General features: G+C 45.3%; 2 protein-coding genes across 4 annotated transcripts in view; both read right to left on the reverse strand.

Moving 5' to 3' along the window:
- Positions 1 to 10,472, reverse strand: part of TATDN2 (TatD DNase domain containing 2) — a 31,637-nt gene extending 21,165 nt beyond the window's left edge. The window contains exons 1-3 of one of the 2 annotated variants that reach the window (XR_015726620.1): positions 9,806 to 10,472; positions 9,281 to 9,691; positions 1,804 to 2,298 (exon numbers count right to left, since the gene is read on the reverse strand). Coding sequence is in view for 1 of the 2 variants with exons in the window: in XM_045808233.2 (XP_045664189.2) it covers positions 1,804 to 2,298; positions 9,281 to 9,685 (900 nt within the window). In the remaining variant the exon portion in view is untranslated. The remainder of the gene's footprint in view (positions 1 to 1,803; positions 2,299 to 9,280; positions 9,692 to 9,805) is intronic. The other variant, XM_045808233.2, reaches the window with a different exon arrangement.
- A 2,175-nt stretch (positions 10,473 to 12,647) lies between these two features.
- LOC123799205 (von Hippel-Lindau disease tumor suppressor) overlaps positions 12,648 to 27,106 on the reverse strand; it is a 73,211-nt gene continuing 58,752 nt past the window's right edge. For both annotated transcript variants that reach the window (XM_087866791.1, XM_045808232.2), the window contains 4 exons: positions 26,809 to 26,871; positions 18,065 to 18,265; positions 14,758 to 15,049; positions 12,648 to 13,801 (listed from right to left, as the gene is read on the reverse strand). In XM_087866791.1, the coding sequence (XP_087722917.1) occupies positions 13,689 to 13,801; positions 14,758 to 15,049; positions 18,065 to 18,265; positions 26,809 to 26,871 (669 nt within the window). In that variant the 3' untranslated portion in view covers positions 12,648 to 13,688. The remainder of the gene's footprint in view (positions 13,802 to 14,757; positions 15,050 to 18,064; positions 18,266 to 26,808; positions 26,872 to 27,106) is intronic.

The raw sequence follows: 27,106 nt of genomic DNA on the forward strand, positions 1-27,106 counted from the left end.
ACAGTGAGAACCCAGGTACCTCCCTCAACCTGACTCTCAGAGCAGCACCAGCCAGATGTGTGCCTCCTATGTGGGGGAGTGGAGCATTTCTCCCAGGGAGTACTTCTTCTGAAGATGAAGCCACAGATCCAGTTGGGGCCCCCACAAAATTACCCAGGGTCATCAGCCTATGTTGAAACCAGCAGTTGATAAGCCCATCCACACACTTAGAACTTCAATCAGCTTTTTAAAATTCCATCTTTAAACACATCTCAGTAGAGCCCTACCATAAAAGATAGAAACCAAATACTTAAGAAAAAAAAAGAAAAAAAAAATCAGAAGGAAACTCAGAGAAAAAGTAGTGTAGAAAGTAGAAGGAAACGTCAAAACAAGCCTATAATATTCTCAAAGAGAAGGCATGAATTCTCAAAGAGAAGGCACGATAACCTCAAAACAAGAACAAGATGCTCTAAAAAAGGAATACTCAAAACATTACACAAACATTCTTAGAAATTATGTCAAAAATGGGGAAAAATATTATATACACTCACCTTAATTACTCATAAAGAAAGCAAAAATGAAAGAAAACAGGAAAAAATGGGAATTCTAAGGAAGCAATTAAGGGAGGTACACCTCCAAGAAGAAAAATGGGATTACTTATTTTAACAATATCGAGGAGAATTTTATGGCACTAGCAATCTGGGGATGAATTAGTGATAGGTACAGAGAAAACTAAAGGAAAAAACAAGGCAATGATGATCTCCAAGGAACATAAACTGTGCGAGAGGAAATGTGATCAGAGTATACGAGGTGACTCCGCTATGAACGTGGTAATAATAAATCTTCACGAGATTTAGCCAGAAACTGTGTGACAACAACACAGGGAGCTGCTAGAAGGAGAGGTCACAGGTTCATGGGTATGGTCCTGCCGAAGTTAGTGTGGAGAACTAAATTCTCATCTTGTAAGTAGGCAGTCCACAGATGTCTACAACTCGAAAATCAATACACAGTGCAAGATTATTCAGAAATACGGAGGTAAGTACTAGAAGAAAGAGCTAAAGAGATTCAAGGAGCGTCCATTAAAGAGCGTAAAGAGAAGCAGAGATGGGTACAACAGAGGAATGCTTCCTCCTCCCCCACCCCCGTCATAAACTATGTTAAAAATTGCTAGTTTCCCCCCAATACCGTTCTTTCCTTCACGAGCAATAAAAGTGATCTGGATATAAGTCTCCCAGATGAAAGTTAATTTCTAGAGTCTCTTGCAGCTCAGTGTTGGCCAGGTTTCTAGATTCTCGTCAAGAGCTAAGCAGAAATGATGTGGACAACTTCTGAGTCAAGCTCTTGAAAGGGAGGGAGTGTATTTTCCTCTTCTCTCTTCCCCTTTCTACTAGCTGGTATGTCAACGTAATATCCTCAGGGGCCTATCCGAGCAGCCACTCAGACCACAGACGGAGACTGGGTTGACACACAGCAAAGCATCACAACAGATGGCACCAGGGTCCCTGACGCTGTGCAGCCCTCCTCCTCAAGCCAAACTTCTATTTTCTTTAAGTCACTGTTATTTTAGCCTTTGTTAAGGCAAGCAAATACATATCCTAACGAACATATAAATTCTAAATTGAAAGAAAAAAAAAAGATAGCACTGGATTGAGATTTCTTAGTAACTCTGAAAGGTGTTTTAGAAAAGAACCACCAGTTTGTCCTGGAGTCCTCGGTAAGTGCTGTGCTGCTCTTAATGGGTAACACTCAGGATTAAACTAGAAAGACCAAATACATAGCAGTGAGAGAATTAAAAACCCCATGCTTGGTGTAAGCTCGACTCACCTTCTGGCTTTCTAAATGAGAGTCAGAGTCATCCAAAAACTCGAGGGCTGGAGAGTGCTTGTCAATGACAGTCCTTCGGTCACCAGCTGTCTCCTCGCTGGGTCTCTCCTGAGGGTCTATCACCACTCTCCTGTCACAGAAGCTGCTCCTCTCCGGGGCAGGCTTTTCGTCCTCTGCTCTCACCTCCGGGGCTGACTCTTTCCCTTTCTGAGGAGGAGACACAGTGACACTCCTGGCTGGCCCTTCTCCACGGCTGGGGCGCTCTCCTTTGGTCGGTGTTGCCCTCGTGGCAGCCTCTCCCTTCCTTTTTGGCATCGACTTTCCCAGGATGCCCTGGATAGCCTTCAGGTAGATCACTGTAGAGCCCTGGTCTCGCAATCTATCCCTCTTCCTTTTCTGCACCTTGTTTGGTTCCTCATTTGTGTCATTCTGACCCTCCGCTTCAGCTGCAAATTCAGAGTTCGTAGAGTTACGAGAACTATCTTTTGAATCAACCTGGAAAGGGGGGGGAGAAAAATCACAGTTCGTGAAAGCGTTATCTGAAGGACGATTACAGAAGGTGACAGTGGCTAAGACAAAGATTGTCTCCGGAGGTTTCCATTCCACCCCACTGAGAAGTGCCACTGTAAAATGGCCTAATTGCTGCCATTTCTTATTAGTCACTTTCTCATGCTCATCAGGTAATACCCTCATACTGCAGCAGGCAGGAATGAGTGGAGAGGAGAACAGTCTAATAACACTAGACTGCAAGCTCCTTGAGGCCAAGAACTACCACACACTTGAGAACACACACAGGCAAAAGAGCAGCTCAAAATTTCAGCACCGTCTCTAGAAACCAGCTAACCCAATCCCACATCTAAGAGTCAAGGAGACCCAAGGGCCCAGGGAGGATAGACTCCAATCTCCCAAGTCCTGAGGGCAGAGTGCAGGCCTTAATCAAGTTCTCTGCCAACTCTTTGCCCTGAATCAAAACCTCGGCGCTGGAAAGTATCTGGTCTCCCAGAGAATGCTACAGAGTCAGTCCAGAGACTGTAACTACCCGCTGACTCTTAATCTCCTCAGAAACACAGGTGAAGTCTCAGCCCCTTCTTGCCTTCCCCTCAGCACTTACTCATTCCAAAAGCGAGACTGTTTGTTTTCAATGTTAATTTACGGTAAAACTCAGATCTGATCCAATCCCACCATGGGGTAAGAACGCTCCACAAATCTATCCCTAGAATCATCTCGAAAGCAGTGAAGTCCAAACCTTCCCAGCTATGACCCAGACTGACCATTATCCCAAGGCCTTCTACAAGCTCCACAACTTGCACTTCTAATTCATTCGTATTAAATCCCTCTAAAATATACAGAGAAAGAATTCCACACTAAGCTTATCTTTTTTCTCTATGAGGAAAAGTAGTCTACTCCAAGAGATGTCCATCAATAAGGGAGTTGTTACACAAAAAGGCTTACCCTCTTATTTTATAGACTTCTCATAGTATTTGAATTTTTTCCCAAGAAGTACATATTATCTTTCTTTTTAAAAAAGTCTTTTGAAATATGTAAATCTAGACAGTAGTATGGCATAGTTTTTACTAAAGTACTCAAATTGTTGGCAGCTACTAACTTTGATGAGATGGACAGGAAAGGTGGCTTCTACCTTCATTTTGAACCTCTCTCAATTTTCTAACATGGTGGACATTTTTAAAAAATGTCTATAAAAATGTCTATAGGGATTATCTGTGAAAGGAGATGATAAGCCTTTTTTTATACCTTTCCATGTGAAGAAAATCTAATAAATATTAAGAACAAACTTAAAGGCTCCCTGGACATGCCCTACGGGACACAGCCACAACTTCCCAGCCTGCTTCTCCGGGCTCACTTCTCTCACTACTGTCAACTGCCCGCCGTTCTCAGGCGTCCCCACTGTACCGTCACTGGCAAACCTAATTCCCTTTGCTTGTGACACCCTTGCCTCAGTCTCATTTTACACTTGATAAACTCCTATTCATCCTTTAAGTTCCCAAATCCCTTCTTTGACCTCTCCACCTCTGTCTATGGGACCAGCTACCCCTCTCCTTGCCCTCCCACCCCCGCCCCAGGCCCGGTATAGACCAACATGGGAAGACAAGGTCCACAACAAACAGAGGAGCCCCTGCACCTTCTGAAGGGTCACAGCTCCTCACTTCACACAAACTGCTGCCACTCACAAGTACAGACCCAGAGTCATGGATTCCGTTTTTCAAATAAAACAAGAAATCTCAAATCGAATTCATTTTCCCAGCCAGCCAGCAATTTTTTGTTGAGCACTTACTATACGCCAGCAGGCACTGTTCTGAAACACACACAGATACGTGCTACTGGACCTTCTATTCTAGGTGGTGAGGGCAAGGAAAACCAGAAGAAAGGCAACATATGTATGTTAGAGAGTGAAAAGTACCAGAGAGAAAAAGAACACAGGAAAAGGGAGTAGAAAGTGGGGAAGCAGAAGAGGGTCACTCAAGTCTCCAGTTCAAGGTAGAGGTGTGGACTGGAGGCATGTATTTTTAATGTGAAATCTCCAAAATATTGACTATTTTGAGGACTTAGTGGGGCCACATTCAGCCTATGGACCACTGGTTTGCCAACCCTGGTAGTGAAGACCAGGACTGTACCTGTGGGAGAAAAAAGGGTTAGAATTAGAATAAAATACTTTTTTTTTTTTTTTTTAAGATTTTATGTTTTTGACAGAGAGAGAGAGGGAGGGAGACAGAAGCAGGCTCCCCGCTGAGCAGGGACCCAGACGCAGGGCTTAATCCCAGGATCCTGGGATCATGACCTGAGCTGAAGCAGACACTTAATCGACTGAGCCACCCAAGCGCCCCCATACCTTGTTTTCATGCGGCCTTATAATTCTCACAGCTGCCATGGCTCTCATCCCTCTCGTAACATGGCATGTAAATGCCAGAACCAGGAGGCAAACTCAAGCTCCCCCTAATATCCTGGAAACCAAGGGAGAATAGCGGAGGTACGAAAATTGAGCAACAGAAGCAAAGGCTGTGATGTCAAAGACCATGAGGACCTGAAATGAAGCCAGATCACCCAAGATTTTCAGAAGTGGAGAGGAGGCTATAAAGGTAAAGATTAGGCCTTATGTTCAAAAGAAGAGACAAACCACCTGGCTTCATACAGGAGAGATTTCATTTTCCTGGCAGTACTGCGTGGTGAATTATGCATCTCTGAAGGCAGGAGGGAAAGATTCAGTGGAGATGCTGTTCCAGCCCTCATCACTGCCAGCCTGCACGATTTCAGCGGTTCCTACCCAGCTCCCTGCCTACTCCCTCCCAGCCTTTCTCCACAGTGTGCCAGAGGAGTTCTAAAATCTGCCAACATCACACCTCTGCTTAAAACCCTTCAGTGCTTCTGCATTTGCCCACAGGAACATCCCCAACTCCTGACCCTGACATCAGAAGCCATGCATCTTTTCCAGCATCCTCTCCCACCTTTGTCCATACACCCAGGTGCCCAGGAATGAAGAAGGGCGCTGGAGAAAAGGGAAGTGAGGACCTTCAGGAACCAGTCGTATCCCAAGCGCTTCAGACCAGCAGCATTTCCTGACACATTTTGGACACACGTTGTTATGCTGCCTGAAATGTCCCCTCCTCCTCCTTGTCTGTCAGGACAACTCTAATGGCACCTCTTCTGTGAGGACTTTCTCAACATTAGTCACTCATTCCTCTGACCCTTGATACTTTCAAATGCCCCTGTTAATAACACTCCACGCAACGCTCGGTGATAAAGGACTTTTCAGTGCCTCAACCACTGCCTTCCTCTTCGCACCTCCAACCCCTAGCACAGACTTCCACCCAAGCACCAGACATCTGCTGGGTGAAGACGCAGGAACCAGGATCACACAGGAAAGCTCTGTCATTCGAGAGCCAAGATACACAATGGCTTCTTATGTCTGGGCCGTGCCACCCTGCAGAGAGCTCCTCAAGGGGAGGATCTTGCCCTCTTCGTCCCTCATGTTAACACTGGGCCTCGACAGAGCAGGGGCTCAGAGGGCCACAGTGGTAAGAATGCAGGTTTTGAAGTCCCATTGATCTGGGATAGCACAGCTTTGCCACATAAAGCTGGATGGCCTTGGTCAAGTTACTTAACATCTCTGCGTCTCCTTTCCCAGCACCTACACATGCTAGGTGCTCAAATATTTGTTAACCGATATGTAAATATTTGTTAACTGACACATAAAGATAATCCTGCCTATTTCACAAGACTCTCAGGATTACGTGAGAGCTTATGGGTCAAACATTGAGAATCCTATTTGATGAAAGTCTGTCACATCATAAATGCTCCAATTCTCCCTTCCAGTCTTTCTTCCCTACAGTGAATATAGAAATGTGGAAAGGTCATACTAAAGACTAATAATATAAGGTAGGTGAAGGTGCTCACAACAAATTTAATCTTTTTCTCTTTCTCTATAAGAAAGGAAGATCAGCTACCATTAGAATCTGAGAAAACCTCTCAAACAACTGTCCTAGAGGAAATAAGGAACAAACAAAAAGAAGCTGGCCAGCAGCAATCTCTAGTGAATCCAAATTGCCCGGTCTAGCTGTGGTCTGAATGGGTTCCCCCAAAATCCGTATGTTGAAATCTAACCCCAAGGTGACGGTATTAGGTCCTTTGGGAAGTGATTAGGTCATGAACGTGAAGCCCTCATGAATGTGATTAGTGCTCCTAAGAGTCCCCAAGAGACCTCCCCTGCCCACCTCTGCCATGTGAGGACAGAAGGAAAAACCTGCAAACCAGAAAAGGGCCCTCACTTGACCATGCTGGCCCCCTGATCTCAGACTTCCAGCCTCCAAACTGTAAGAAATAAATTTCTATTATTTATAAGCTACCCAGTCTGTGGCATTGTTACCAAAGCCAGAACATTCCCCTCTGAATATTCTGCGACCTGGCCGAGACCTCTGTGCTGCAGCTGGGGAGGAGACTGATAATGAGGGACTCACAAAGCCAAGTGTTTACCCCTCAAAATTTAAAGAGCAAATGCAGAACAGGTGGATAGGTGGGTAAAAAGTAGGAATAAGGAGACCACAGAAGAATGGAAGGGAAGAATATGTCGTTTTTGTGAGTGCCACTGGGCTGTGCTTGCTGACAAGACTTAGGACTTACCAGAAAAACGAGTTGGACATGACTGCAGAGTACAAGGGCAAGAGGTACAGACTGAGAGGAAGATAAGAAAGGCATTTTGTAATTCATCGAGATGAGTCAAGTACTGTACCTTGTTTTCAAACTAACTACAGGCAGAGCCCTTAGCAGTGCTAGAGAGGGACAATTAGGATTAATATTATCAACATCCCCATAATCTAGCCTCACTCAACATGAGTGATCTTTCAAAAATGCACATCTGCCTTCCCTGTGTATAAAACTCTATAGAACTCTCTAATGGCTTAGAATAAAACCCAAATTCCCTTGGTTACTAAAGCCCCGTTGCAATTGGCCCCCTAACTAGCTCTCCAGTCTCCATTCTGGGCTATTATGCTCCACACATATCATGAGACAGTCTTGTGACTTCTCAAGCCCTCCCACCAGGATGTGTGCTCCTCAGAAGCCATCTCAGGGCCCCACAATCCAACAGAGCGCTTGGCACCCAGTAACCCTCAAGAGCTTACTGACTAAAAGCAACGCACTAACCCCGCAACTTCTGAGACAGGAGCAGACTACTCACTGCTCCATGCTTAACCATTAAATTGATTTTGGCAAAACAAGACCCCTTAGGCCTAAATAAGATAAAAGTGGGCCCATGATAGAATTAGACCCACCTGGATTAAAGGCTATACCTTCAAAACTTGGTTCCTGTCTGCAGGACAGCCTGAGCCAGGGATGCAGCACACCTGAAAGACAGGCAGATTCCTGCCCTTCTCGAAAGGCTTCATTCTATCTCTAATCATCACTGAAGTCAAACGTAATCAATCGAGATTATTTCATACTGTGCCCAAAAGAAGTGAAAAACTGTTATCAAGGATTAATGACAAGTTTATATTGTATGGGCAAAGCCCCATATTTACTTGATTTACCTTTAAGTCATATTCAATATGTATTTTTATGCTAAAGACAAAGCTTTTGAAATCACTATTAAAAAAAAAAATCCAGGGCACCTGAGTGGCTCAGTCGGTTAAGCGTCTGCACTCAGCTCAGGTCCCAGGGTCCGGGGGTTGAGGCCCATGTTGGGTCCCCTGCTCGACAGGGAGTCTGCTTCTCACTCTGCCCCTCACCCCGATCATGCTATCTTTCAAATAAATAAAATCTTAAAACAACAACAACAACAACAACAACAACAACAACAACCATGTGCCATACAGGAGTTCTATGAGGTCCACAGTGAAAGCACCTAGAGCGATTCACCCAAGAGTTCCCCAGGATAAACGGCCAATGACAGCCTAGTTTCTCAGCTCCACATAATTTAACCACTCAGCAGAAGTTTAGAGACAAACCCACTTTCCTTGGGGCCTTTTTTCATTGCTTTTGTAAGATCACTTTATCTGAAGGCAGCCCATCTCAGCCAACTAAGACTTTTCCTCCACTCTTCCACATACAGAACTCACCTCCAAACCCAGAATGCAAACAGTGATCTGTTTTGTTACTGGAGAACCCCAAGCAACTAGAACTTTCCTGGGATGATCTAGGCCCTCAAAAAATATTTGTTCAAAACCTGACTGAAAGAGCAGATGAAGCTCCCACTTCAGCTGGCGACGTTAGCTAGTACTCACTCTCTCACCAGGGAAACAGCCGACTATGAGATGAATTGCATTTGTTTCTATTTCTCAGAGACTCAATGTTCAATCTTTCATCACCAGGAAAATTTCATCCTTCTTTAAGTTCATATAAAACAAAAGAGTGGAGGAAATATACCTCCTCTGAGAAACCTTCCTGCCTGTTCCCCATGGGGAACTAAATGTTTAAGCTCCAAAACAACCTCTACCCTACCCACCAAGCAAAACCCCAAGGTGCTAGAAACCATAACTTTGGTGAAAAGCTACACCAAGAACCAAATTCTTATTTTCAGTTCTGTGACTCAGAGAGGTTCAAAGTACAAGGGCACAATTCCTTAAATCTACAACTGAAATAAACAGGTCTGTGTCTCCTGAGCACGCGATGCACCTTCTACTGCAGGGATCGTCCAACCTGGCTGCACAGTACAATTACTGGAGGAGCGTTCCCAAGTCTGGAAACTCAGACCACACCCCAGCCCAGTTAAATCGGAATGAGAAGCCCGTACAAGTATTTAAAAGCCTTCCAAGTAGTTTTAGAGTGCTGCCAAGTTTGAAAACTACCTCTCTATGGCACTGTAGGCCACCCCGCTGACCAACCCCTTGGTCTCCCGGGTTTGCGATAAGCAGACCTCTGGGAAGACCCCAAAGATCTTGAAGGACATGACCCCTTTCAGGCTCCTTCCACCAACAGCTCAAGCCACGTGGAAGGGGCTTCACCAATTCCAGGCGTCGCAGCCACCTACCTTAAGGCTGCAGGCTTCCTCCTCTAGAGAAGCCATTTCTTCTGGAGAGGGGTTGACAGGGCGAAGAGGGGATCCCCCTGACGAAAGGAATCCCCGTGTGCTCCGAATCAGGCAGCCTTTGGCGGCAGCCCCGCCCACACCTGGGCCAGAGGAATGTGAGGAGGAGGAGGAATTTCTGCCGCAGGATGAGCCCCAGGGCAACCTCGGCGTGCAGGCCACATCGTCCTCCTTCTGGACTTTCAGGCGCTTGGGGCTGCTGGTCCCTCCTGAACGCGACGCAGAGCTAGGAGCTGGCCGGCTGGAGGGGGCCACATCACTGGGCTCCCGGAGGCAGCTGCGCTTGCGGGGACACCCTTCCGAAGTGCTGCTCCAGTGGTACTTGACCTTGCGCCGCTCCGACGCCATGGGCACCTGCAAGATAAAGAGGGGGCCTGGATTCCAACACCAGCCCTCTTCAGACTCCCGCCACCCTGGGTCTCCTCGGGGAGGACAAGCCAGAAGGTCAGAGTCAAGGGCCTCACTGACCTTTCCCCCTTCTTTCCACTGCCCATCACAGTTCTCAAGGTTTCGGAGATGCCAATGCGCTTCGCCTTAGTCAAAACGATCCGAGATTTACTAAGGGCGTCGGTTTGGTTTCCAAACCCACAACGTGCTTCCGCGATCACCAAGCGCTTCAGTTTGCACAGCGCTACTAAGGAGATGTCAAAGCGCTTCCGGGATTACAAAGCGCTTCGATTTAGTTTGCAATACAGAGCCCTTCGGGGGTGTCAAAGCGCTTCAAAAGACTACAAGGCGCTTTAGAGTCCACACATGGCGACCAGACCCGCAGCCTTTGGCGGGCGCTTGGCCCAGAGGCCCGGAATGCCGAGGGCGGGCCGCAGGGCAGGGCCGGACCCAGCGCGCAACCCGCCCTGCTCCTGCGGCCCCGCCGACCAGCCCGCGACCCGAGGGGCCGAGGCGCCCCTCAGGAGCCGGCGGTGCCGCGCTCGGCCGCCACGGGACACCCTCCGGCTCGCCCGGCCGCCCCTTCCGTCCCTGCCGCCGCAGCCCAGACGTCGTCCCCGCCGCCCCCACGGCCCAAAAGTCCCGCCCCGGCCGCCTGCTCGCCTCCTGCCCCAGTCCTGCAGCCCCGGCTCGGCCTCCGCCCGAGCTCGGGACACACCGGCCTCCGCTGCGCCCGCCTCCCGGAACGAGCCCTGCGGCCCGCGGCCCGGCGTGCGGCGGGGGAGGGCCTTCCCCAGAACGGAGGGCGCCCATTGCTCGAATCGGCAGGGGGCGGGACTCCGAGCAAGACGGAGCTCTCCTGTTGGCCAGGAGGCTTGGAGGCATTGGTCGGAAGCAAGGCGGGGCGGAGCCACTCACGTGGGCCCGAAGAGCGCGAAGCTAGGCAGGGCCGCGGTTCCCCCCGCCAGCCTTCGGTGGGTTTGGGGGCGTCCGCGGACCGCCATCCCACAGTGCAGCTCCCCGCTGCTCAGCGCTTGGCGGCTTAATCAGACGGGTTCCGGTCCCGACCCTCTCCTCGAACCCGCACCGACACCATGACCCCGTTTGCAGAGCAGGAAACTGTGGCTCAGAGAGACCAAGTGACACACCCAGAAAGTGGCAGAGTCGGAAGTTAGGAGCCACAGGAAAAAAGAGCTACACAAAAATGTAAAATGTAAAATTTTTGCTGGGCGAAAAATATCAGAGTTACAAGGCACAAACTTAGTAAAATATTCGCAACACATGACAAAGGGCTGATGTCCTTACTATGTAAAAACTTTTAAGATTTTATTTGACAGAGAGTACGCAGAAGCAGGGGGAAGCAGCAAGAAGCAGACTCCCCTCTGAGCGGGGAGCTTGATGTGGGGCTCCAGGATCATGGCCTGAGCCAAAGGCAGGTTCTTAACCTACTGAGCTACCCATGCACCTGATGAAACTTTCTTAATGAGATACTTAAGTATTAAAATGGAAGCATGTTAACTAGAATTAAAATAAAAGCTTAAAAAAATAAAATGGAAACAGAAATGAACCAAGGAACAGACACGAATTACGAAGGGCTCTTTAACAGGTGAAAAAAAAAAATGGCTCTACCTCTGTCACTTAAAAATACAAGTAAAATTATAAATTTTCACCTATTAAATTGTCAATGATCAAGAAGCATGACAATATTCTTTGTAGCTGAGGATGTGGGGAAATGCATTCCCATACCTGATTCAGTGTAAATTGATACAACCTCTTTGGAAGGCAGCACCTTTTGTAGTTACCAGAATGAAAAACCACCTCAAAATCCAGCATTGGAAGCTAGTCCTATAAATTATGGAATATCCTTAGAAAGGAATACCAGGCAAAAAGACTAAAGTAATCCAAAAATATTGAGGAAGAATGGCCAAAAAAGGATGTTAGAAAACACACACATGCTAAAGCCAGAAATTCCAACTGCTTCAGTTCAATCTAACTTGCAGTTTTGATTTTCTAATGAAAATTTTCTAATGAAAATCTAATGATGGCTGAAGTTAAGCAAAAAGATAAAATTTTCATCATCTTTTGGAAGGACACCCCAAACAAGGAACAGTGGTTGCCTCAGGGCAGAAGAAGGGAGACACTAAAATCCCAGTGGGAAAAAAGGCTTTCTTTCCACCACATAATCGTTTGTACTACTGGATTTTTTTTTTTTTGGTCATGTGTATTTATTAACTAAAAAAAAAGTCAGGCCTTCCCTCTAAGGATTCATAGAAAGGCATCATGGTGCCCGTGAGCCCCTGGAATTGATATACAGACATGTGTATGTATGTATTTACAGCTTGCTAAGGGGAAAAGGTCTGTAAATTGTCAGAAGTTCATTGACCTTTCCACAAATGTATGAAGCTGTGGTCTGGAAATGCAGGTATGTCTAGATAACCAGTATCCTATTGGCACTAGCCGTCTATTGCTCAAACAGCCCTGAAAGTACCCTACTCATAACTGTAAGGTGCTTACCACATGCCCGGTCCTGTCTGGGGCATGTAACACACTCTAGTTGAATCCTCACAGCCACCAGAGTTTAAAACAGGGGTGTCAGTACAGATTACTGTCCTCTGGGACTGGAGCCCACCCAGCTTTGTTACGTATCAGTACCAAGCTGACCTTGTTCGGGGACTACTGAATGCTCTCATGAAGCAAGATCTTCCCCTTGCCCTGACAAACCCAAGAAACGGGTACTTTTTATTCTTCCCATTGTATAGATGAAGAAACAGAGGCTCAGAGTAACTCCCTAACTTGACCCAAGATCACAGAGCTACTAACACCAACATTTATAGCCAGCACCCAACTCTTAGGTGCTCCGTGGGTACAGAGCACCTTCTCCAAACAAATTCATCTGGACACAAAACCAATTACAAGAGATCTGTTTGACTTTACGAATGTATTTTTATTTTACAAAAAAAGAAAATCACTACAATAGGCTTCTTTAAAATAGGACACACTGAATTTAAAATAACACTTGTTTCACAAAAAGATTTGCGACATGACTTTTCAGAAAAATACCCAGCGCATAAACCTTAGGTATGTGGCAGAAATATATGTTTAATGTCTTTTTATTTATTTTTATAAAAAAGGACAAGTGCATTTTCAAAGTACTTCTATAGCCATGTCTCACCTGTTCCTTCCAACAACCCAGTGAAGGAAAACAAACAGGTGTTGCTTATAAGAAAACCAAGGTTCCAGGAATTAAATAATTGGTTTAAATAGCAACAGAACTGGGCATGAAACTAGCTCTCTTGAGTCTTCATTCACCCATAAATAATACATACTCTCAAAATAAAAGCTCCACTAAAAATATTAGCATTAGTGGGATGGGAGGGTAAAGGTGTGGAGGAGGCATTAAATAAATATCTGTGGGTTACAGGATTTCTGAGGGAGAAAGTAGAAAACCTGCCGAGCCCTCTGCCAGGTGGCTGGCATGTGTAAACTCAAGACCTTGGGCTGTGGATTAAGAACTGCACTGGGACACAAGCTGAGAATCTTTCAGGCCATGGAAGTTGGCAGGTGGTTGTCGGCAAATATGACCCAGAAAGATTTAACTTTGGAAAGTGCCACTGACAATCCTCCCTCCATTCTTGAGGGGTGTGAGCTGGGTATTACCACACACACCCCAAAACCACAAAATCGCCCACATCCTGGGCTCATGGATCAGGGTTTCCACTTCGGTCTCCAGATGCCCAGCTCTGATTGACAAATCCCAGAAAGAACGATGACTTCATGGAGTTTTGTGTCTTGAAAAGCCGAGGTCCCTTCCTCCCTAACTCACTCTGGTAAGATGGAAGCTTCTCTCTCCTGCCCAGGAAAGCTGATGTTTGGTGTTTCCTGGGAGATTATGATTCTGCCTCAGATTTTTTTCTTGATTTAGTGTTCGTCTTTCCAGTTGAGGACAAGCTGTGCTCTCTAGTCATCAGGGGCCAAAAAGCTCAATGCTGTCCAGTTTCCCTTCTTTGTAGAACACAATATTCTCCATCAGTTTCTTTTTGGCCTCATTGATCTCGATTTTCCATGAAGTCTCTGCAGCTGATGTTCAACAGAAAGTTTAAAGAAAGAACTTGAAAAAAAGGCATTTGGAAATAGTTACTATTATTATAGTTCTTAGAAAGTCAGACTTGGTCAGTTTCTCACTTAAATCAGATTTGTGAATCAGGCCCTGAGCGCAATGAGCATTTTCATTGTTTCTGCCTTTGCAGTGAAGTCCCACCACCTGCCCCCACTTTTCCAAAAGGAGGGGGCTTCCATGCTCCTTCCGTGGGTGGGAGAGGTTGGGATGAACACTTACACCCTCTCTCTCTTTTCCCTCCTCTCTCCTCCCAGTGGGAGGAGGAGCAATAGGAGTGGTAGAGCCTGGGACATTGATTAAGCCATGTTTACTAGGGGAGAGGGACACTGCATTGAAAAGGCCTTCCAAATTTTTATTTCTGAAGGAAGCCTGGGATATTTAGATAGGAGAGAAAGAGATAGGAAGAGTTTTGACTTGGTCCCTAAGTACGATGGGGAGCCACACAAGGGCTTTAAACAAGGGATGGCATGAGCTGTTTTTTTAAAAACACTCTGAAGATAACATAAAATAACATAAAATAAAATAAATAAAAACCACTCTGGCTGGTCCCCGGAGAAAGGATGGGGTAAGGGGCCAGAACGGATTAGGGAGGAAGGGAGGATACAGAAGGCTGTGTGGTCATCCAGCAAGAGGACAGTAGCTTAGCCAAAGGGGGTGGGGGGGAGGTGAGGCAATGCAGAGAAGCAGATGGAGTTGAGAGATATTTAGGTGATGGACCGGACAAAATGGGCCAGAGAGAGAGGTAGGTATCAAGGATGACCCCCATCCGAGGTTTCTTTTTGTGCAGTCTGCTGGTAGGTGAATGGCTGAATAGTCAAAGAATGAGTGAATGAGAGCGCCAGAAGAAATAAATGATGGGCTGAGTTAGAGATGCATGAGCGAGCTTGCATATGCACTTAGATCTCCACACACTTACCGTCCTGGGGAGGCTCTGGACTGGCCCAGGCCGCAGGGGAGGTGTCTGCCTGCACTCCCCCACAGACCTGCAGGCTGCCTTCTCCGTCCTCTGTTGAGGGGAGTGAGGCAGCAGCCCCAGCCCCGGGTGCTACCGTCATGGAGTAGGAGGCATCGAGACTGGAATTGTCCACATCATCTGTTTCTTCTGGGGTGTTGGAGGAAGAGCCTGTGCCCTCAGAAAGCCCACTCAAAGGGAGCAATGTCTCCGGACCTCTGAGCCGCTGTTCCACAGCAGCCACAGAGCCACACACCTTGGGGAGAGGAGAGACAAGAATTCTTTCTGAAATTGGGGCACCTGGATGGCTCAGTCGGTTAAGCATTGGACATTTGATCTCAGCTCAGGTCTTGATCTCAGGGTTGTGAGTTCAAGGCCCATGTTGGGCTCCAGGCTGGCCATGGAGGCCTACTTAAAGAAAGAAAGAAAGAAAGAAAGAAAGAAAGAAAGAAAGAAAGAAAGAAAGAAAGAAAGAAAGAAAGGAAGGAAGGAAGAAAAGGAAAGGAAAGGAAGAAAGAAAGAAAGAAAGAAAGAAAGAAAGAAAGAAAGAAAGAAAGAAAGAAAGAAAAGGACTCCTTCTGAAAAGAAAGAAAAGAAAGAAAAGAAAGAAAAGAAAGAAAGAAAGAAAGAAAGAAAGAAAGAAAGAAAGAAAGAAAGAAAAGGACTCTTTCTGAAATCAAAAATCTTATAGGTATCCCAGGCCTCAGGAGATAAAATGAAGAATCAACATGTTGATTCTTGTTGCTTTGTCTGGAAGAACGGTGAAAGCCCTTTGAACAGAGCTGACCTTGCCCCCATCCACCCTAGCCATAGATGAGAGCACATGACCAAGATGGACCAATCATTGTATCCTATTTCTCTGACATGTTAATGATCCCAGTTTGGGCACGTGACCCAAGCTGGCCAATCAGAATCCTTCTCTGGGATTTTCTACATAAAACTTACTGACAAAGGACTCCCGATTCCTCTCTAGTGGCTGACCCAGACTCTCCACCTACAAAGAAAACCCATTCACAGTAGGAAAAAATGAAGACCCCTACAAAGAATAAAGCAGAGGCAACAGATGGAGAAGTGGGGCACAGGCACAGAGACACAGATAAATGCACGTTTGCTGGTAGAGACCCTGGGTCTAGCTGGCCTAGCAACGTCTGTCCTGTCTGCTGTTTGGTTACATAAGCCAATAAATTCATTCATTCATTTATTCATTCATTCACTCATTCATATACTGCCTCCCAATCTCCCTTGCTGTGTGAGTGTGTGTGTGTGTGTGAGAGAGAGAGAGACAGAGAGAGAGAGAGAGAGAGACTAAGAGTTCGACCTGAGTTCTATCGTTTTGAACTGGAAATGCCCTAAGTAATATAGATATTACTTACCCTTGAGGGTGTTTCTAATTAAGGATGTTAGGAAATCAGAAGGAGGCAGGGAAGGAATGCTTCTTCTTTACACACACACACACACACACACACACACACACACACACACACACACGGTTCTGCTTTACCAGGGACTGGGGTATGGCTCAGGGTTGAGGCCTTTACCTAGATGGCATTTCATAAACCAGGGCTGTATTTGGCTGCAAGCAACAGATGGTATTGGAGCTCATAGAAGCTGAGCAGGGAAGTGATGGGTAAAGGCCACTCAGAGCCTGAGGGTGGTGTGCTGCAGGCCTTGGGGGGTCCAGGATCCCAGGCTCAGATGTTAACAGAACACTGCTTTCTCTGAATCTCCTTCCTCAGCAGCCCCACCACAAGCCACTCTTCCCCATGTACTTTTTGTTCTAGCCACTCTGACATTCCAGACCCTTGACCATGCCAGGCTTTCTCTCATCTCAGGCCATCTGCATGAGTTGTTCCATCTGCTTGGATTGCTCTTTGTCTGTTTACGCATCACTTCCTCTGGAAAAGTCCTCCTGGGTGGGGCCCCATCACAAGCTATCCCATTGCTCCCCACCCAGATGATTACTGTGCATTGTCTGAGAGCTCCAGGAAAGTAGAACTGGACCTGCCTTGTTCACCAATTTATCCTCCCCCCACCCCCGGGGCCCAGCACACAAGTCCTGAATGACTGACTGACTGCTGTACCACTCGGGCACTTGGGGAACAGCCCAGGCAAAGAACGATGACTCGGGTCTTGAGTTGCGGGTCTCTAGCTCCTGCCACGTTATGCTGCAAGATGGTGAACAAGGAAATGAACCAGGAGTCCAGAGAGCTCTGACAGATACTCACTCCGTGGCCTCATCTTCTCCTCTCTGGACCTTTACTTCCCTATCTATAAAATGGCGGGCTTGGGCTACAGCAGTGGTGCTTGAAGACTTTTTTTTTCAGCTACTAAATCTTCCCTCAAATAAATTCCTAAGAATTCAATATGCTCATGTGAAGTGAAGGGGGGTGTCTGGTGGTAGTCATGGGTGGGGCCTGCAGCTCCCCACACCCTTTTGAGCCCCTCTCTGCCAGACACTACTTGAAAATCACTCAGCTAGATGGTCTCAAAGAGTCCTCTCAGGCAGTTCTTCGGTCCTTAGAAATATCTAGCAGTTGTCCCCAAATTTACACCTGTTACCATGGAAACCACCACTATATGTCACATCCATAGGAAAATGTTTTATCTCCTAATGTGGTTGATTTCTGGGGTATCTGCCTAGCCCCTGGGCTAAGGATGCTCCCTTCCTCTGGGACTTAGCTCTTTCCACATTTCTGGGGTGGACCCCCTGACTACTAGGTTTACATACTGGATCCCACTCCCCTCACCTTACCTGATTGGCCAACAGGTGGACTGCTGACTCTAGGTAGGCCAAACAGGCTCTCTCACTGAGAGACTGGAATTGGAACCAGGATACTTGATCTCTCAGTGAGGATAGAACTTAACATATAAACAATACAGACCATATACCCTAGCCAAAAGGATAGAGGCAAAGAAAAGGGAGTCTATAGACAGAGGAAGAATCAAGCAGATTCAGAGAAAGCAGTGTTCTGTTAACATCTGAGCCTGGGATCCTGGACCCCCCAAGGCCTGCAGCACACCACCCTCAGGCTCTGAGTGGCCCTTACCCATCACTTCCCTGCTCAGCTTCTATGAGCTGCAATACCATCTGCTGCTTGCAACCAAATACAGCCCTGGTTTATGAAATGCCATCTAGGTAAAGGCCTCAACCCCGAGCCATACCCCAGTCCCTGGTAAAGCAGAACCATGTGGCCACCAGGATGGGAGGGCCCCCTCCCCGGCCCAGAGCAGGGCCCATCACCAGGGGGTAAAGGCTGAGAATGAGGCTCACCTCGGCCAAGTCAGCATTTCGCCTCCGCAGGCAGATGCAGGCAGCCATGGCCAAGGCCTCGGCGCAGTCCTCCAGCAGCCTCCCGGCCCTCTTCTCCAGGTACTTCTGGCAGATCTCCTTAGCCATCACCTTTTCCACGCCCGTCTTCCTGCAGCACTGCGAGGTGGTGCTGCTTGGAATTTCACTGAGGAGTAAATCCTTCTGTGGGAAGAAGAGGATAAACACCCCTGTGTGAGCTGCAGGGATGTGGGATTCTACCACACAGCCCCCAACCACCCCCACGACTGCGCCAGACCTGCAAAACTTCAAAGAAAAAAGGATTTTAAGAAATAAATGCAAGGATCCAAGAAACAAGTAAAAAAGCCAGAACTGGAGAATTGCTAAATTCCCTACACATATAGGGCGTTCCATAGTACACTCCACCCAGGCAGGGGCTTAACCTGGGCCTCAGTTGCTTCATCAGGAAAATGGGGATAATAGGACTAACACAAAGATTAAAAGATATAATGCATCTAGGGGCACCTGGGTGGTTCAGTTGGTTAAGTGTCTGCCTTTGGCTCAGGTCATGATCTCAGGGTCCTGGGATCCAGCCCCAGGTAAGGCTACCTGCTCAGTGGGGAGTCTGCTTCTCCTTTTCCCTCTGCCCTTCTCCAGCCCCCATCCCCACTGGTGCGCACTGGCTCTCTCTCTAATAAATAAATAAAATCTTTAAAAAAAAGATATAATGCACCTAAAGCATTAAGTGTGATACTCAACACAAAATAAAGATCCAATAGTCTATTAGTGATAATAATTAATAGTAATAACAGCCCCCATTTCTATACTACTACATGCCGGGCACTTCACTTACATTAATAATTTAATCTTATTAACAATTACAGGCGCGCTCTTTTACGATATAAGATACACATTTAGGATGTAGGTTCTGACCCATGCATATTTATTTATTTACTGAAGTTTGAGAGGCATTATTTTTTTTTAAGTTTTATTTATTTAAGTAATTTCTGTACAAAGTAGGGCTGGAACTCATGACACTGAGATCAAGAGTTGCATGCCCTTCCGACTGAACCAGCCAGGTGCCTCAAACCCACGTATTTTTAATAGGAGATCTACTATATAAAATTAAGTATACTTATATATTTCATAAATTTTGTATTTACATATAAGTTTTATAACATTTTATACTATATAGAAAGCAGGAATTTGAACTATGCATATAACAGAAAATACGTTATATATTTTTGTACAAATATATAGTATATTTATATAGTATAAATTATGTTTCATAATATTTCATAAGTATATATGTACATATTTGCAAATATAAATGTTACAAATATATTAAATACACTGATTAAATATATTAAATATATAAGGAAATATATGATTTAATTATGTATAATATTGATTGATATATAGTGTATTAATCTATTATATTTATATAACACATGAAACATTTACATTTATGTTTTTATATTTCTGATATATTTATTGTATAAATAATAAAACATTTATATATAAATTTTCCATGTATATTCTATTTGTTATATGTAAGTTTTGTTTTCGTTTTGTTTTGAAAGTGAGAGAGCACAAGCAACAGGAGAGGCAGAGGGAGAGAGAGAAGCAGGCTCCCCACTGAGCAGGGATCCTGATGTGGGACTCAATCCCAGGACTCCGGGATCATGACCTGAGCCAAAGGCAGACGCTTAGCCCACTGAGCCACCCAGGCGTCCCTCTATTTTCTTTTTTATACCTTCCTGTACTTACTAAATGTTCTACAAGCCTGTCTTGCATTTATAATTAGAAAAATTAAAATTAAAAGTTTTTTGTTTGTGTTGTTTTTAATGTCGAGAATTCCCACTTTCCCATCTGTAACTATGGCCATCAGAAACCCCAGATTTTGTGACAATCTGGCACCTGCTGACCTTTCTCATCTCATCTCTCCCCCCCTTGACTCACCGTACTCAGTCACTCTGGCTTTCTTCTGTTCTTGTATGTACCTAAACTCATCCTGCCCCAGAGCCTTTTCACTTGCTGTTCCCTCTGCCTAGAATGCTCCTCCTCTAAGTCTTACCATGTCCTGGTCCCTCACCTCAGTCAGGTCTCTGCTCAGATGCCACCTTCTCCAAGAAGCCTTCCCTGACCTAAAAGATCCCTCTCCTTGCTCCTCCACTCTATCCCCTAACCTTATTTCACATTTCTTTTTTTTTTTTAAGATTTTATTTATTTATTTTTGAGAAAGAAAGAGCACGAGTGGGAGGGGGTTGGGGCAGAGGGAGAAACAGACTCCCTACTAAGCAGGGAGTCCAATGCGGGACTCAATCCCAGGACCCCGGGACCACGAGCTGAAGGCAGACACCCAATCAACTGAGCCACCCAGGCACCCCCTTATTTCACATTTCTTAATAGCACATATCACCGGCCTGGAATTACACACATCTTCATTTACTTGAATATGGTTTGCTCTCCCCCAGTAGAGTGAAAGTTCCAGGAGGGCAAAAACTTCCTCCTGCTCACCTTTGTATCCCCAACCCCAAGAACATTGTCTGGCATGTAGTAAGTACCTCACGAATGTTTTCACGCATTTTACGTACTAACTTATTTTTTGGCAAGGTTTCTTTTTTTCTTTTTTATGTAATTTTATTATTTTTAACAGAAGCGATTCCTTAAATGTAAAACTAAATTAATTTTATTGCTTTATACAGATTTTCATAAAAATACATTTACAACTCTGAAAAAAAAGATTATCAGAGATTATCAGGCATGGGCTGTGATATTTGCTTCAAAAACAAGACAGTCCCCACTCTTCCTCAGTTTCCCCATCCAGAAAATGGGTCATCTGAGGATCCAGTAATACCTCCATGCCTGACACCATAAGGAATTCAATACCTGGAGACTAAAAACCTCCAGCTGGCAAGGGTTGCCTTTATGAATACCCTTTTGCACAATTCTCTCATGGGAGCTCTGCCTTTTAAATGTTTGTCTTTTTAAAAGGTATCATGGTGTTTAAAGGTGATAAATCAATAAATACAAGGAGAGTGTTATTTTCAGATATGGAGGTCACCACCGTCTGAAACAGAATCAGAAACTGTTTGAAAGGGGCGTGTGAGTGGCTCATCCGGTTAAGCTTCTGCCTTTGGCTCAGGTCTTGATCCCAGGGTCCTGGGATCGAGCCCCGCATTGGGCTCCTTGCTCAGCAGGGAGCCTGCTTCTCCCTCTACCTCTGCCTGCTGCTCCCCCGCTTGTGCTCACTCTCTCTCTCTGTTTAACAAATAAATAAAATCTTTAAAAAAGAAAGAAAGAAACTGTTCAAAACAACTGCCCTGAAAGAATGATAGGAGCAGAGGCTCACCATTTGACTCCCCCAGTGAAATAGTGGATCTCATCTGGCAAGAGTCATCAGGAGATGCTAAGAACACTCGGGGGTAGGGTGATGGGGGAACTTAGTGATGGGGGGAGTCAGCAACTCCACCTGGACCCACTGATGAACCTCAGCACTGGAAGGAGGAGGACCCACTATGTGCCTCATGTTGTGATGCGGTGGGAAGCACCAGGCACCACTCAGGAAGCTGCACTGATCGTGAATCTAACCGAGTCTCAGGATAAGAGGTATAGAGAAACAAGTTAAGAATACCACAAGAACAGGAGTGGGGGGAGCCTGGGTGGCTCAGTCGGTTGAGCGTCTGACTCTTGGTTTTGGCTCAGGTCGTGATCTCAGGGGTGTGAGATTGAGCCCCTAGTTGGGCTCCGTCCTTGGCATGGAGTCTGCTTGAGATTCTCTCTCTCCTTCTGCTTCTGCCCCTTACCCCACTTGCACGCGTGTGTGCTTTCTCTTTCTCTCTCTAAATGAATTTTTTAAAAAGTCTTAAAAAAAAATACCACAAGGACGTAAAAATCCAGAACATGAGAAACTTACAGCACAAATGACTCACTTAATGCAAAAATGCAATGATATATGGAAAGAAAACGGGGAGGGGTGCAGGTGGAGAACAGAGGAGTTTAAGTGTGGCCCGGCTGGCTCAATCAGAAGAGCATGCAGCTCTTGGTCTTGGAGGTCGTGAGTTCGAGCCCCACATGGGGTGCAGAGATTACTTAAATTACAAAAAAAAAAAATCTTAAAAAAAGAAGTTTCAAGAAACATAATCATTTTTTTTAAAGATGTATTTATTTATTGAATGGAGGTAGTGGGGGAGGAGCAGAGGGAGACAGAGAGAAAGTCCCAAGCAGAGTCTGTGCAGAGCATGGAGCCCAACATGGGCTTGATCCCCACCACCCCAAGATCACAACCTGAGCCGAAACCAAGAGTCAGATGCTTAACCGACTCTGCCACCCAGGCACCCCTTTTTTACTTTTTTAAATATTTATAAGAAACATAATTAATGGTAACACGTGGACTTTGTATCAGTTTCAAACAAACTAACTTTAAAAAGCAAATTTTGAGACAACTTGGGACATTTAAACATGGAATGGGCATTAGATGATATTAAGGAATTAAGAAAACTATTTTATGGGTGGAATAACATAATATCTGGGATATGCTTTAAAATACACACACACACACACACACACACACACACACACACGTTTTTCTGTTCCAAAAGAAATAAGAATGTTGCTGATAACTGATGGGATGGATGGATGGAAATTCCTTATACTCTTCTCTTTACTTTGTGCATGTTTGAAATTGTCCCTAACAGAAAAGGCTTTCAACTGGCCATGCCTGAACCCAGGGAAGGGGAGAAGAGTACGTGGTATTGCTACCCTGTGTGGATGGGTTTTCTGAACCAAGTATGCAGATTATCTCCCTATTTTCACTCTCCAAAGGTAACACCTGCTAATGGTTTGGATTATATTACCCTAGACCTTCTGCTACAGAAGTCTTTAGCTATAATCACTTTGGTTATATATTTACTTATATATAATAATTATTATAGTGGCAAGCAACTGCTTCAGAGGTATTAAAATGATAGTAATGGGAGGCACCTGGGTGGCTCAGTCTTTGAGCGTCTGCCTTCGACTCGGGTCATGATCCCGGGATCCTGGCATCGGGCCCCATATCGGGCTCCCTGCTCAGCGGGAAGCCTGCTTCTCCCTCTCCCACTCCTCCTGCTTGTGTTCCCTTTCTCGCTGTATCTCTCTCTGTCAAATAAATAAAATCTTTAAAAAAAAATAACAGTAATAGGGATGCCTGGGTGGCTCAGTTAGTTAAGCATCTGCCTTTTTTTTTTTTTAAGATTTTATTTATTTATTTGACAGAGATAGAGACAGCCAGCGAGAGAGGGAACACAAGCAGGGGGAGTGGGAGAGGAAGAAGCAGGCTCATAGCAGAGGAGCCTGATGTGGGGCTCGATCCCATAACGCCGGGATCACGCCCTGAGCCGAAGGCAGATGCTTAACCGCTGTGCCACCCAGGCGCCCCTAAGCATCTGCCTTTGACTCAGGTCATGATCCCGCATCCTGGGATACAGTCTATCAGGCTCCCTGCTAAGTGGGGAGCCTGCTTCTCCCTCTGCCTGCTGCTCCCCCTGCTTGTGTGTGCTCTCTCTCTCTCTCTGACAAATAAATAAAATCTTTTTTAAAAAATAAATGAAATAACAGTAATAATAGGAATAGCTAACACATACAGTACTTACTATGTTCTAGTCACTGTGTTTGGTACTGTTTTAGGGATACACTACTTAACTTTCACTAAACCCTCTTAGATACTATCATCATCGCCAACTTATAAACAAGAAAATATAAGACACTACTTTTTTATTCATCCATATATTTATTACCAAAGACAGGATTAAACTATATACTGTTCTGAACTTGCTTTTTTGACTTAGAAATAGTTCCCTGTCAGAACATATATATTTTTCTCATTTTTTTATAAGAACGTTTATGTTAGCTTTATTCAGAAAGACCAAAACCTGGAAGCATCCCAAATGTCCAACAACTGATGGATAAACCAATGGTCATACATCCACACAATGGAATACTCAGCAGCAATAAAAAGAATGACCAACTAGTACACATAATAACAAGGGTGAATCTCAAAATATGACACTGAGTCAAAGAGGCCTGAAACAAACAGGTACACGCTCTATGTTCCATCTATCTGATACCCCAAAAAAGAACACATGGACAGAAATTAGATCAGGAGGGGCGCCTGGGTGGCTCAGTTGGTTAAGCATCTGCCTTTGGCTCAGGTCATGACCCCGGGATGGAGCCCTGTGTCAGGCTCCCTACTCGGCGAGAGCCTGCTTCTCCTTCTGCCTCTGCCTGCTGCTCCCCCTGCTTGTCCTCTTGCTCTCTCTCTGCCTCCCTCTCTCTATTTCTCTCTATATATCAAATAAATAAACAAATAAATATTTTTTTAAAAAAGAAATTAGATATGGAAGTGGGAAGGAGGGATTGACTATAAAGTTGCCCAAGGGAATTTTCTGGAAGGATGAAAATACTCCGTATCTTGATTATGGTAGTGTTGGTTACATAACTGTCCACATTTTCCAAAATTTATATCATTCTGTACACTTCACAAGTATGAATTATACCTCAACAGAAATGAACGCACATGCCCACAGTGAGACCCGCACAGAAAAGTACGTAGCAGCTACAGGTGTAACGGTCATAAGCTGGAAACATACCAAGTGTCCATCAATAGGTGAGTGGACACACAGTGGCACACCCCTGCGATGGAACATTACTCAGCAAAAAGAAATGAACCACAACCCACACAAAGAGCATGGGACGTATCTCAGACTAACCATGCTGACTGGAAAAATCCAGACACCAAAAGAGCCAACTCTCTCTGATTTCATTTATATGAAAGTCCAGAGAGTGGAAACTTGTGCAGTGACAGAAACTAGATCAGTGGCGGTAGGGGATGTCAGGGGCTGGGAGAGGTGGGAGGGGAGGATTACCAAGGAGAAGAGGTAGCTTCTGGGGTGGTAGGCATGGTCATGAACTTGACTTGGTGATGATGTCACAGATACATACATATGTCAAAGTTGATCACATAACACACTGCATCCTCATTATAAACATTTATAAACACTTGTTCATGAAGTTATTTATAAATAATTTTGCGGAATTTCCACGGTGTATGATTATACTGTAATTTCCTTCACCACCTCCCAACTGAGATACTTTACTTGTTTGCAGCTGTTTACTAATATAAATAACGCTACAGTGAACGTCCATGTCTTTCCTCCCTTGTATGTGTATGTCCCTTTGTACAAGTGAAATTACTTCATCAGAAGGTACATCCATGTTAAATTTTGATGGAAACCACCCAATGGCCTTCGGAAAACACCATGACCACAAACACTCCCCCCAGGGTGGGGGAGGGGCCTGCTTCCTCCTACCCTGGACCGCACTAGGTGTTAGTAGTTTTCATCTCTGATTTGAATCTAAATTACATGTTCAATCTTAATTTTTTAATTAAGATTTTTTTTTTAAAATTATATCCTCCACATTTTTTAAAGTAAACTCTACGCCCAACATGGAGCTCGAACTCATGACCCCAAGATCAAGAATCGTATGTTCCACTGACTGAGCCAGCCAGCCGGCACCCCTTCCTCCACATTTTTAGAAACCATTAACAAAAACACCTTCCAGAAAATATCACATAAGTATCTCAAAAGACTCCTTGTCCTGCGACGTTCATTCAGGGAGACCCAGAGGAATGTCAGGGAATTCACCTCAAGAAAACTGTCAGAATACGAGAAACCACCTTAAACTGCCCCAAACCACATCTGAGGTGCTGAAACCCACCTCTTTGTAATACCTAGGGCCCAGTCTCCAAAAGCGGAATGGCTTTCTGTGGGTAGGAAGGCCTTCAGCTCCCCACCCCAAGGTCCAGGGGATGTTTTGGGGACCCAGTCACAAAAAAAAAAAAAAAAAAAAAAAAAAAGCCAGCTGTTCTAATGGCCTCAACCTCAAGTCAGGAAAGGCGCTTCCTCTCAAACTGATGAAGAGGAGTAGAGCCTTCACAGGACTTGGAACTCTGCAGAAGACATGAGTTCAAATCCCAGTTCCACCACTGATCTCACTGGGGGGCAAGACCCAAGTCTCTTCACCTTGGCCTTAGTTTTCTCATCTGTGAAATGGGGATGATAATAATCCTGAATTCATACGGTTGGTCATGAGAATTAAACAGTCAGCAGAGTGTCAGGGTTAAGAACTCAGGAGCTGCGGTCCAGAAAACCTGATGTGGAAGGCCGACTCTGACATTTAGTAAGGGTGAGATCTCGGGTGAACCTCAGAGCCTGCTTTTCTCAAGAGCAGGAGAACGTCATGACCCTATCAATCTCAGGGGGATTTTGTGATGACTTAGAAAGATAACATATGTAAAGTGCCAAACACAGAGTCTGGCTACATTGTTAAATTTTTTAAATGACCCTATATGTGTATATATGTGAATGATAGTTCTTCGAACCTACAAAATGAAAATTATTGCTTTTATTATAGGACCCTTTTTAAGAGGGCTGACTTTACCAGTTTGAAGACAAATCCTATTTGATTGCCAGATGTGTAGAGGGAAGAAAACGGTTTCCCTGAAACATTCTAAGTTCTCTTATCATGAAAAAGTACACGTTGGCTGGCTGGTAAGGGGGGGGAGAGGTTAAGGTTACTTTGCAAATCAAACCGCAGACTGAGACCTCATAACCATCTGTGCAATGGGTAGAGTGGAGGTCCCTGCCCTCCTGACACCCCCCCCACCCCGGTAGCTGTGAGCCAGAAGTGACTGGTTCCCTTACCAGGTAAACTGGACTTCGGTCGTTATCCATTGCAGGGATGCCGGTGAGGACCTCAGCCAGCACCTGGAGAGAACATGCAGTTAGCACTGTTCACACACTCATGCAAATTTCAAGCAGGAGATTCGGACCAAGAGCAACGATTCTTCTTAGTAACAGAGGCTGAGCTCCAGGCCCGGCTCTGCCATTTGCCAGTACAGACACTTGCCCCAAATCAAGACATGGGAATATCACTTAATACCTCCTCCAACGAAACACATTACCCAGCTGCTCAAAAGTCTGAAGGAGTAGCAAGTTAGCG

This window comes from Ursus americanus, chromosome 14 (genome assembly GCF_024610735.1).
Source record: "Ursus americanus isolate L20-20 chromosome 14, mUrsAme1.1.p, whole genome shotgun sequence".
NCBI lineage: Eukaryota > Metazoa > Chordata > Mammalia > Carnivora > Ursidae > Ursus > Ursus americanus.